Source organism: Lemur catta, chromosome 23 (genome assembly GCF_020740605.2).
Source record: "Lemur catta isolate mLemCat1 chromosome 23, mLemCat1.pri, whole genome shotgun sequence".
In the NCBI taxonomy this organism is placed as follows: Eukaryota; Metazoa; Chordata; class Mammalia; order Primates; family Lemuridae; genus Lemur; species Lemur catta.
The window spans coordinates 16,186,474-16,198,548 of record NC_059150.1 but is presented as its reverse complement, the minus strand read 5'-3'; the positions used below and the strand labels follow the sequence as shown (position 1 = coordinate 16,198,548).

Here is a 12,075-nt window from a genome sequence, read left to right as displayed (position 1 = left end):
GGCTTTTAATAGCTCCCCCTGTCTGGTTCCCTCTGATGGAGGTAGGAGTGCATTCCAGATCCCACCCGGTTGTCTGAAATCCTGCCTTCCTGCCTCTGAAAGATTTCTTTGGTTCCCAGTCAGTCCCCAATGTGATCTAACTGAATTCCATTTTTAAAAAGTATTTACATATGTGTGCCTTTCTTTTTCTTTTGTGCATCTTTCTAGCCACAGGAAAGCTCTCTTCCTATAGCTTAATCTGTCTGCTATTTCCAAAAGCAAAGGATCTCCCTCTTATTTTCTTTGCACAGTAAGACTGAGGCATACAATAAAAACCAGCTTAAAAGCGTATGCTCACTAAGGCCTGTTAAAACAGTTCCATATCTATAAGAACAGTCACTCACTGTGACCTGCTTGTCAGTAGACTCCCTGGTCACACTTTCTGAAACAATAAAATCTGAAAACTGCTCACCAGAGGCTCCCAGAAACTCAGTCTCCACAGGTTACTTTGGCCTGTAGATACTCATCTTTATCTTTCTCAAGGTTCCTGCCGACTCACCAATATGTTAGGGCTTTAGGGACTCAAAATTAATGCGCCTGTCTTACTGTCCTAGGTTTGGAAGCGATTGACAGATAAGGTATGGATGACAGTTGAATATAAAATATCAACTCTATTACAGATATTGAGGGACATGGCGTAGGTGTGTAGTGGCAAAGAGCTTCCTGATAGTTCATCCCAGAATTAAAATTACCCTCCCAATCCCACATCTCCCTCCACAGGGCAGAGCCTGCCCCAGCTTGCTCCCCTCGTGTGCCAGCATTGCAGGTCTCTGTGGGAAATCTGAGAAAGAAATCCCAGAAGAGGTTAGCTGAGCATGCTCCACTCTTTAGCTCAAGGTTGCCAATCAGCGAAGTGATCCTTCCTCTGGGAAAAGTCAGGGGAGCCACTGAAAGAGGCCCAGAGTGATACTCCTGTGGCGGTGCCCTCGTGGAAATGTGATGTTTGGGGAATGGAGGGTCCCCCTAACACAAACAAAAAACTGTGAGCTAGGAGGCTCCAATGTAGGCCATCTGCCAGGGTGACTCATTTATCTCAACGGGAAAAAGCATGTTTGGTAAAGAAGTTCTAATACAACAGATCTAATCTGAAGTCACCTTTGGTCACTCCCCCCACCCTTTCCCATACTAGCAGACTCGGATATAAGCGCCCCACTCAAAGATGCATGATGATCAGCAAAGATCCAATATGGTAACTCTACAGAGATACCACAAAAAAAAAGTCACAAAAGGAACCAGCAAAAAGGCAGAAGAAAAACACATGGAAGAATAATAGTTACCCCAGGTAAGAGAAGAAATTTTCAGATAAAACAATTAACAGGAGCTGTCAGAACTCAGGAGGTAAAAAAAGGAAGATAATAAAACATTACAGAAATGAAACCCATATGGGAAACAGTGAGGCATGGAATAAGGACTGTGAAAAACTATCAGTGATACAGGAGACAGGCTGGAGAAATTGACCAAGGGATTTAAAGCAACTCGAAGAAAGACAACATATGTAAATGACAAAGAGTGGACATATAGCATATACGTACTAGCTGTTTCCCAAGACAGAAGATGCCAGAAAAAATATTCAAAGATACAAGTTTTTTTTCTGAACCAAATGAAGATAAAAATCTTCATGTCAAAAGGGAAAAATTGATACGTAACAATCAATGCCTATGTTCTGGAGGCATTTCTGAATATCAAGGATAAAGAAAGGCTATAGTACCCAGGTGGAAAAAGCCCGTCGTCTACAGGGAAACAGTATCAGACTGGATTCTAATTTTTCCACAGCAACATGCAATACCAAGATACAATGAATGGATGTCTATACAGTCCTTAGAGATAAAATAAAACAAATCTAAAAATTTAATACTCATCTAATCTAAGTTCATTTCCAAAAGGCAACATAAAGACATTATCAAACATATATAAAACCTAAGAACCCTTCTTGAAAAAAACACTAGATGACATCCGGTCAATCAAAATGTGACTGTTGGGCGCAGTGGCTCACGCCTGTAGTCCCAGCACTCTGGGAGGCCAAGGCGGGTGGATCACTCAAGGTCAAGAGTTCGAGACCAGCCTGAGCAAGAGCGAGACCCCGTCTCTACTAAAAATAGAAAGAAATTATCTGGCCAATTAAAAATATATATAGAAAAAATTAGCCAGGCATGGTGGCGCATGCCTGTAGTCCCAGCTACTCGGGAGGCTGAGGCAGTAGGATCGCTTAAGCCCAGGAGTTTGAGGTTGCTGTGAGCTAGGCTGACGCCACCGCACTCACTCTAGCCCAGGCAACAAAGCGAGACTCTGTCTCAAAAAAATAAATAAATAAAAATAAAAATGTGACTTAAAATGAGATCAGAAATGGGAAAGTCATGGCATGAAAAGACTGTTGATGAGCATTAAACTGATTTCAATGTAGAACTGTGGCTAAACCACTTTCAGAATTATAGGTACAGGATAGAATGTAAATGTTTCAGATACTAATGAGGAGGCCATCAGAAGGAATCATTGAATAAATTTAAATCATCACCCCTCCCAAAAGTTTTAAAGAACTCAGGGGGCTAGTGATTCAAAAGCCTCGTGGAAATGGAACTCTCAGACTTTTTTTTAAATATATAAAAGTAACAAATAAAACTCTCTTTATTTGCAGATGATATAATTGTTTGCCTAGGGTACACAGGGAAACCTATGAAACAATTACAAAAGCTAATAAGAAAATTTCACAGAATGTTACTATAAAGATCAATTACATTTTTCTACACTAGCAGCAAACAATTGGACAATAAAAGGAAGACAATCTTGTACACTTTTGATAGGAGTATACATTTGTACAATATTTTTGGATACCAGTTTGGTAATAGCTATAAACAATTTTAAATGCTCATACTCTTTGATTCAGTACGTCTAAGAATTCATCCCACTCCAAAAAGCAAACAAAGATATATGTGCAAGGATGTTTTACTACAGTAGTATTCACATAAATGGTCACAATAATGATGCTAACATTGACAAAACTCAAGTTTATAAAAAAGAATGCTAAATATGCATCAGTGGAATGGGAGCTTCTTAAATAATCTATGTATATCTCTATTACGAAAGTCCATAAGCAGATAAAAAGAATGAAGTAGTCCTATGAGAACCTCTCAGAATAATGATTTTTAAATAAACTCCAGAAGATCAACACTTAAGATGTTTTACATGCATGAGAGAAACTATTGCAGTTGTCCAAGTCATGTGGTTCTAACAGTCAGTATTCAAAGCCAAGTCGACTTAGCTCTGAGGCTCATAATATCATTTCATTCTGTCTAGCTGGGAAACCTTGAGCAAGTTATCGACTTCTCTGAACCTCAGTTTTCTCCTGTTAAAATGAAGACACAGTCATATGTAACTTTTTTACTTGTTCTGAGTCGAACATCAGAAAAGATATGTGAGCATGTCTGAAGGACACATGTGGGGTCCTAGAGCTCCCTTCGGTCAGGTTGCTCCTCTGAAAATGTGACATGTCATCCACAGGGTAGGACTGTGTGAGCTGTGACGGCTTATTTGTAATGTTCTGCATCATTTATGCTGCAGAAAAGCATTTGGTTTGTCCTGAGGTCTTTGCTTACGTCAAGTTTTAAACAGTGTAGCCATCTACACTGCACACAATTGCAACTATATAATATTCTGGAAAAAGCAAAACTATGGGAACAGTAAAAAGATCAGTAGTTTCCAGGGGTTCAGGGTGGGGAGGGCTGGATGAATAGGCGGAGCCCAGAGGATTTTTAGGGCAGTGAAACTACTCTGTATAATCCTATAATGGTGGATGCATGTCATTATACACTTTCAAACCCATAAAATGTATACCACCAAGAATGAACCCTAATGTAACCTACGGACTTTGGATGATGACCGTGTGTCAATGTAGGTTCACCACATGTAACAAATGTAACCAAGGGGGTGGGGGAGATGTTGATTGTTGGGGAGGCTGTGGATGTCAGGGAGTCTCGCTGTGTTGCCCAGGCTGGACTGCAGTGGCTGTTCACAGGTGCGATCATAGTACACTACAGCCCAGAACTCTTGGCCTCAAGCAATCTTCCCACCTGAGCCTCCCAAAGTCCCTGGTACTACAGGCGTGTGCCACTGAGCCTGGCTCTCATAATAAACGTACGTTCTTGACCAACTATTGATCAAAAGTATCTGGTGACAAATACCAACTGATACTTGTTTAAGCAAAATGGGAAAATTAATTGGTTCACGTAATCAAGTTGGAACCGGAGACTTGAATTCCATTAGAGATTCTCTTATGCTCTCTCTGCTTCCTTTCCTACTGCAGATTGAAGGGTATTGGAAGAAAGCAAGAAGAGACATAATTCCCAGGGTGTCCAAGTCACATCCTCACAGTTTAGTGACCATGCAAACAATGGACTTGCTCTCTCTCTTCTAGATCTATATTGAAAATTCCAAGAGAAAAACTCTGGCCTATCTTGGGTCAAGCGCCCATCTCTTTCTCTCTCTCTCTCTCTCTCTCCATCTCTTTCTTCCTTTTTTAAAAGTATCCATCTCTTGAACCAAGCATTGTGGCCAGGGGATGAGGAGCTATGATTGGTTCACGCTAGGTTACATGCCCACCACTGTATCCAAGGGGACAGGAGATCCTATCAGAAGGAAGCAGGGAGGGGGTTCCAGGCAATCTAAAACCTCAGCTGACCCATATAAACTTCTGGTGTTTACAAATACAATGCTTGCTTTCTAGAACTCATGTCGATTATGGGTCTGAGGCTTCATAATTACAACAACGACAATGCCTTTTCTTTTTCTCTCTATTTGTATCTTCATTATCTTACTTGATATTCAAAGCAACTACATAATGCTAAGTAGTATGAGGTTCTTATTTGCATCTTACAGACTGGGAAACTAAGTTTCAGAAATTTGGTAACTGTTCCAAGCTGTACAAGAACAAGAGATCAAGAATCTTAGTTCTCCTCCAGACTTCATTTAATATTCAACATGGCCTTTCATTTTGTGATGGCAATAATGCTATGTCTCCCAGTTTAGATACCTTGATTCTCTCTACTCTGCTGTCACATGACTGACATGTCATGATGGACAAAGAAGTATAGCAATGATCACTGAGAGGTTTGGAGTTCAGATTTGTAAAGGACTTATTTCCAATATTTTTATATTTGTAAACTAATTTATTAATCAATTTTATATTCATGAAATATATTATTAATCAATAGCTGATTAGTTCTAAGCTAATGAAGGTAACTAGATTATTTGGACCAAGGAGACATACATGATTTTATAAAAAGTAGGATACTCCAAATAACCGCGAAGGAGATTCCATGAGGTTGTTTACTAGAAGTCAACAATAGTTCTGGGAATGCTGATAACCAGAAGTTAATGGAAGGAGACACCATTTGTTGATTATCTACGAAAAGCACCATGCAAGGCCCTTTGCATGTGCTATTTCACTTGATTCTCACAACTGCTGTGTGAGAGAGTGATACCTTTATATCTAGATGACATGAGGACAGAGAGGCTCAGTGAAGCTTAGTGACTGGCCCACTTGCTAATTAATAGCTGATAGAGGCAAGATTGGATCTTAGATCTGCACGGCTCCATAGCCTAGGTCCTTCCACTACATAACCCTGAATATTTTACCAGTGCATCTGGCCGATAAAGGTAAAGGCATTTATTAATAGGTTTAGTTTTAACCCTCCCTTCCCTGCACACACAATTATTCCCACAATTTCTTGGGGAAATGATCTTTCTCCTGTTTACAGAGTCTATAAATTAACGTGAGCTTAGCAGTGAAGAAATTTGTTGTCTGTGCCGGATTTTTTTTGTTTGTTCTTTTAATGTTTTAATTTATTTTTCTATTCACAAATTTTATAGGCATGAGCAGTACTGCCCTCATTACTCGTTCTTAGGACAGTAGCGCTACCGCAAGAAAAGGATGGTTTGGATTGTTTTTAATGGCATCAAATAACACATGTGAAATCTTTCTGTAAATTGTGAAAGGACATATAATTGAACTTACAGTTAAAGCCATTAGGTCTAGAATCAACATCGAGGGGGAGTTTTTCTCCCTTTCTTGCAACTTTTAATTCTTTTTTGCTTCCATGTGAATTGGAAATAGTTCCCAAACTGGTTTTCCCCTCACTATTCACCAATCAAGTAGAATCAGACGCCAGATGATATCAGTAGGTGATGACGAACTTTTGAGTGAGAAGTCTTTCTTAAACTCCCAGTTCTGCCTCTTTTCCCTGTTTCTCCTAATAGCCATCACCCCTTTCATTCTCGTGTGTTTTCACGTACCCAGACCCCTTTAAGGCCCAAGCACAGGGTTCTTCACAAGTGAGAGTCTCTGGGGCTGTCCTTGTGACCTGGAGATGATAAGAAACACACAGAGCAGACCTAGTGTCTGTAACAACAAGCTGTCCCTGGATAACGTGGTTGGCCTCTTTGCTCTCAGATGAATCTATTAGCCCAAAGAAGAATTTCTCCTTTATCAACAGCCCATTGGAAGTGACCACTACCTCGCTTTTATCATTCCACATCTCATGTGTCTATCGTGGGAAAGAAAAAACTGGTCACCTCCAGTCAAGAATCTCTTACATTTCATGTGTTCCGAAATACATTCAGGAAAATAAATGCATCGTCATGGTGTTATATAAAAATTGTCATTCTTTTACATCTGGGTACTCAACGGTCGGTAACTTGGGTTCCTATGTTTTCTACATGTAGAAGTATTGCCATTCAAACTATGCTTCTCTTCCAGTTGCAGGAACTTAAAAATGTTTTAACCTATGGCTCCATAAATTTCACTGCTCCTAAGATGAAGCTGGAAGCAAATCCTTAAATATATGTATGTTCTCTAAAAGTAACCCTTATGTGAATCCTTTGGTGAAGAAAAATATTCCTCCCTCCCTCCCTCCCTCCCTAAACTTGGATTTAAAACTCAAGGTGATGGTTATTTTAACACTTACTGAGCCTTTTTGATGAACCTGGCACCACACTCAGCAATTTACATATGTTTTCTCACTTAAGTCTCATGGCAGCCTCATGAGGTAGACACTATTATTATCCTTATTTCACAGGTGAGAAAGGAGAAGGTGTTGAGAAATGTGCCCCAAGTCACACGAACAGTAGCAAGTGAGTAGCAGAGCTCGGGTTTAGTTCCAAGTCTGCCTGACTCCAAAGCTCAAGTTATTAACTGCTACACGACTTTGCCTTTCAAGTGTTATCAAAATGAGCTCAAAATTAAAATTATTTAGAGTCTGGTGTTTTCTCAAGAAGTAGATTGTATCATTGGATGCTACGATGGGGCTTGTGTTCTTCCCACTTCCTGGGCTGGTGCTAGTAGCAGACATACTCTTTAGTTGCAAGAACAAGTGGCATTGGGGAGAAACCACGGAGGTGACCTTAGGTAAGAACGCTCTGCAGGCTGATGGGCACAGCGCAAATTTATTATATAATATATTAGAGCTGCTTCGTTTGAGGTGGGCTGCAGCCCACTACGTTGCTGAGTGTTTCTCCCTTATTAACAGCTCATTCAAGCTAGTGTTGAGCAGTAGCTTGTTTTTAATCTTTTTCATATCTCGTGCCTTTATGATTAAAAAAAAAAGAATGATCATCTGAAGTCAAGAGCCTCTTAAGTTTAATATGTTCTGAAAAAACTTGAAGGGCGAAATGCATACTTTTGGGGTCCAAAAATACTTTTGTACAGCCAAAGTGTTCCAAATGTGCATATTATATAAATTCACCAATGAAGAACTGACTTTGGACACAAAATTCCTAAGCTACCTGGAGAAGAGATTCCCTTTTGTAAAGTCGTCACATTATTTTATGTTCTGCGCATTTGGAGCTGGCCTAATAGTGAGAAGTGCCCATCACTTGATGATGTGTTTAAGGTCTAGAGGCTGTAGCTATGGGAAAAAGAGCCACCTCTTGTTTTGAGTAAGAATTGGGGGCTTTAGACAAAATGTCTGTTCTCTCTCTGAAGGGAACATCATCTTTTGGCAAGTAGAACTACAACATAAAAACAAAAAGAGATGCTTTTTCAATTTCTAAAAAAAAAAAAAAAAAGTTTGTTAATTTCTGGGTCAAATATCAGTACAGAAAGAATTTTTAGTGTCATAATCTCTGAATTTATGACTTGTGACACATCAAGTTTTGTGCTAATAAAAAGTGAACTTTAAAAAAATCCTTTCATTTGTTTAGAACAAAAGAAGTGTTAATTAAAGTAATCAAATTAGTATACTCTGGGGGTGGAGGGTGTAAGATCTAGAGTTTGATGCCTACTTCAGATCTTGACTTAACATTTACAGATTGTGTGATCTTGGGCAATCTACTTACAATCTCTAGGCTTCAGGTTCTTCGTCTATAAAATAGTATTTATTTTATGAGTCTATTGTGAGGATGAAATGAGATAATCCCTAGGAATTGCTCTGCACAGGGCTGGGTAAAGAAAGAGCTCATTAAACTAAAGCTCTTGAAACCTCATAAATTACTGTAAAGTTCAAATGCAGACTGCATTTCTGTCAATTAACTTAGATTATATATACAGTGTGTGTGCGTGTATAGTCCTTGTTAAAATATTTTTCTATAGTGCATTTGTTGACACTGTCTGGCAACACTTATCCTTTCTTAAAGTTAGGAATCGGGCCTCAGCAGGGTGACTCAGACCATTGCAACTGCCTCCCCTGTATCCTCAGCCACTGCTTTTCTGGTTCCATTGACTGCACTCCTGGGGCAGTGACACAATTCTTATCTACCTTTGGTTAGGAGAATGATTAGGCAATTTGCTCAAATGATATATTTCTGCTGATTTCAGGTTTTGCTTTCTGCCATAAATGACAAAGAAATGCAACTGCAACTAGCAAGGAATGCTTTAGCCCTGTCCAGTGAGTTGGAAAAGGCCTCACTCACTTATATTGACTGCTTTGCTTGCTGTCATGTTCAATGTTTCAGAGGTTTCAGTTGGAAGACAGTATAGGCCAGAAACTGGAAAGGGTACAGTACTCTAGTATATCTCTTTTGTGTATTACAGCATGTCGTCTGTTGCTCAGCAGTAAATTTATTACACATGTGCTATAGCACTATTAGATAATACTAATGACAACAGTAACAGCTAACATTTATTGAGTGCTTACTGTTAATGTGTACCAGGTACTGTTATATAAGTATAATACTTTACACATATTAACTCTTTTAATCCTCACTATCTATTATTGTTCCCATTTTGCAGTAGGGAAAAAGGCCCAGACGATTAAGGAACTTGTCCAAGGCCACACAGCTTCAAACCTTTTGTCAGTCTATACCCTTTTACTTCTACATTATTATTTTTATATTAAATTTTAGAGAATATTTGACATCAATTTCCTCGAGTTCTCAGTGTAGGGATATTTAATAAGGTCCCCGAGTTTGGAGGCTCATCTGGTGGGCCGCTCAGATCAAGGATGCATTAGCGTGACTCTTAAGGACCCTTAGGGATCCTTAAAAGGCAAGGTTATGTTTTGAAGGACTAAAACCATGAATGGGGCTAGAAGTTAGAAGGTCTGCTAATGGATTCTGTGGCTTTTCTCGGAGCGAGACGTTTTTATTCATTTCCAAGCCAAAAACAGATGTGTATTTTTCAGGAATGGTTAAAGTTCAGGGGTTGGGAGTGGGGGAGGGAGAATAGAGATTAGCAGGCTTCACCTTCAAATCCTTTGTGAAATGAGACCAGAGTATAAAAAAAACCAAACCAACCCATAAAGAAACCTGCAAGCCTTCCCCCTACCCTTCCCTGAGCTGACCAAGGGCAAACACCCTTCTTCGAGGTTGGTTCCTCAGCTTCTCCCAGAGTCCTGGGGACAGTTCCCTTCCGGATGACTTTTACTTGGAACAGAGCCTGTTGTAAACAGAAGAATCTTTATTTGGAATAGACCTTGGTGTAGGTAAGTCCATTGAACTAAAAGTGCCAGGTCATGCAGTCAGGGACACATGGAGGCAAGTAGAATGTTCTCTCCAATGGAGAACGAGACATGTACACAGGGGATGCCAGCCCTGGCTTCTTTGGTGGCCAAGGGACTTGTGTCTACCAGAGTAGATCAGCGTGGGGGTGGGCAGGGGTCGGGGTGGGGCGGGGCCATGCTAACAGCAGCGTGATCTGTGCTCTCCTGAGGGCTGCCTGCGGGTCACTGAGGAATGAGGCCTTGACTGCAGATCCTGAAAGGGAACAGGGGCCGTGCTGTGCCCTGAGGGGGCGATGGGACCGTCCATACACCCCTTATCACGGCTGTGAGGAGGAAGAGAAGACAAAATAGCTTTACCATAGGGGGTAGTGGAATGCGGGTGGGGGCTGAGTGAGGAATGAGCTCACAGGTAACGAGATGAAGAGCAGGAAGCACCCTTAAGGGCAGGGTTGGCCCAAGCGAGCGCTCCCGGGCTGTAGGCCGGGTTAATATGGCATCTGTACTGCAAGCTGCTTCTGGGCACGTACGCAAAGGTGTTGTTGTCCACCACGGCTAACACACCCACAGCAGTCGAAATCCTTATCACTGAGTCAACAGGAAGGACACTGGCGACCCAGGGGGTCTGGAGAAGCGGGGTTCGTTGAGTGGATCCCCCCTCTGCACAGATGAGTGGTGTAGGCGGGGACTGACGTCCAGACACGCCCCCCGCAGCTCCCCTGTCTGCACAGTTCGGTCCCGCAAAGCAAAGCGAGACACTGGCTCGTGGCCACCTGCCAAGTCAGGCCGGGGCCACGCGGCAGGGGGCCGGGGCCGCGGGAGGCAACTTCAGACGCGGCCGCCGCGGCAGCCACTCCCCTAGACTCTGGACGCGCCGAGGCGCGGGGCGCTCTGGCTCCGCGTTATAAAAGCACCGGGAAGGGCCGGCCGGCAGCCCGGGAGGCGGGCACCTGCCACCGCGCCGCCACCTGTTGCGGCCGCCGCGCTGCGCGCCGGGCTGCGGCGGGGATGGGCCGCTACTCGGGCAAGACGTGCCGGCTGCTCTTCATGCTCGTGCTCACCGTCGCCTTCTTCGTGGCCGAGCTGGTGTCGGGCTACCTGGGCAACTCCATCGCGCTGCTGTCCGACTCCTTCAACATGCTGTCCGACCTGATCTCGCTGTGCGTGGGCCTGGGCGCCGGCTACATCGCGCGGCGCCACGCCCGGGGCCTCCGGGCCACCTACGGCTACGCCCGCGCCGAGGTGGTGGGCGCGCTCGGCAACGCCGTCTTCCTCGCCGCGCTCTGCTTCACCATCTTCGTGGAGGCCGTGCTGCGCCTGGCCCGGCCCGAGCGCATCGACGACCCCGAGCTGGTGCTCATCGTCGGCGCCCTGGGGCTGGCGGTCAACGTGCTGGGGCTGCTCATCTTCCAGGACTGCGCCGCCTGGTTCGCCTGCTGCGGTCGCCGCCTGAAGCCGCAGCAGCAGCGGCGGGCGGAGGGCGACACCCGCGGCGCTGCCGGGGACCTCCCGGGCGCGGGGGACGGGCGGCGCGCGGCGACCCCGACAGCCCCCGGCTGGGACTCGGCCGTGACCCTCCGGGGGGCCGCGATCGAAAGGAAGCAGGACAAGGGGGCCACCGTGTTCTCAAACGTAGCAGGTGCCTTTCGGTTGCATCCTTTGGACCACTGTATCCTCCCTCCCTTCTCCCGCCCGGTCCTTTGCTTCTCATCCCACGCCCTGCTTTTTTTTTTTAATCCTCTTCTTTTGCAGTTCCGCTTTACTTCTCTTCTGCTGACTTGACATATCCCCCACGATTTCTTTCTTTCCTTTTTCTTCTGGATTCTCGGGTCCCCCTAGCTTCTCCCCCCGCCCCCCGCCCCATTCTCTCTGTATAGGAGTATTGATTTTCTTGGAAATCAGTCCTTATTGGGCAACAGATAGCATCCCCCAGCCCCTCCTCCCCTTCATTAGTTGCTTCATTCGTTTGCTTTTTCCCCTCCCCCTTTTGTCCCCTTGGATGTTATGGGTTTGGGGGGTGGGGGTGGGCTCCCACTCGCCCCCTTCTTGTTTTAACTGGGAAGGAAGTGTGAATGAAGTCCAAAGGTGGATCACAAGGCTATTTCAAGGCCAA

General features: G+C 43.8%; 1 protein-coding gene across 2 annotated transcripts in view; it reads left to right on the top strand.

Annotated features, from left to right (window-relative positions):
- SLC30A10 (solute carrier family 30 member 10) overlaps positions 1–12,075 on the top strand; it is a 32,726-nt gene that overhangs the window by 10,219 nt on the left and 10,432 nt on the right. The window contains exon 1 of one of the 2 annotated variants that reach the window (XM_045536023.1): positions 10,912–11,601. The exons of the other annotated variant lie outside the window; for it this stretch is intronic. Coding sequence (XP_045391979.1) covers positions 10,971–11,601 — 631 coding nt within the window. The 5' untranslated portion in view covers positions 10,912–10,970. Of the gene's footprint in view, positions 1–10,911; positions 11,602–12,075 lie in introns of those variants that run through there. 2 annotated transcript variants of the gene reach the window in all.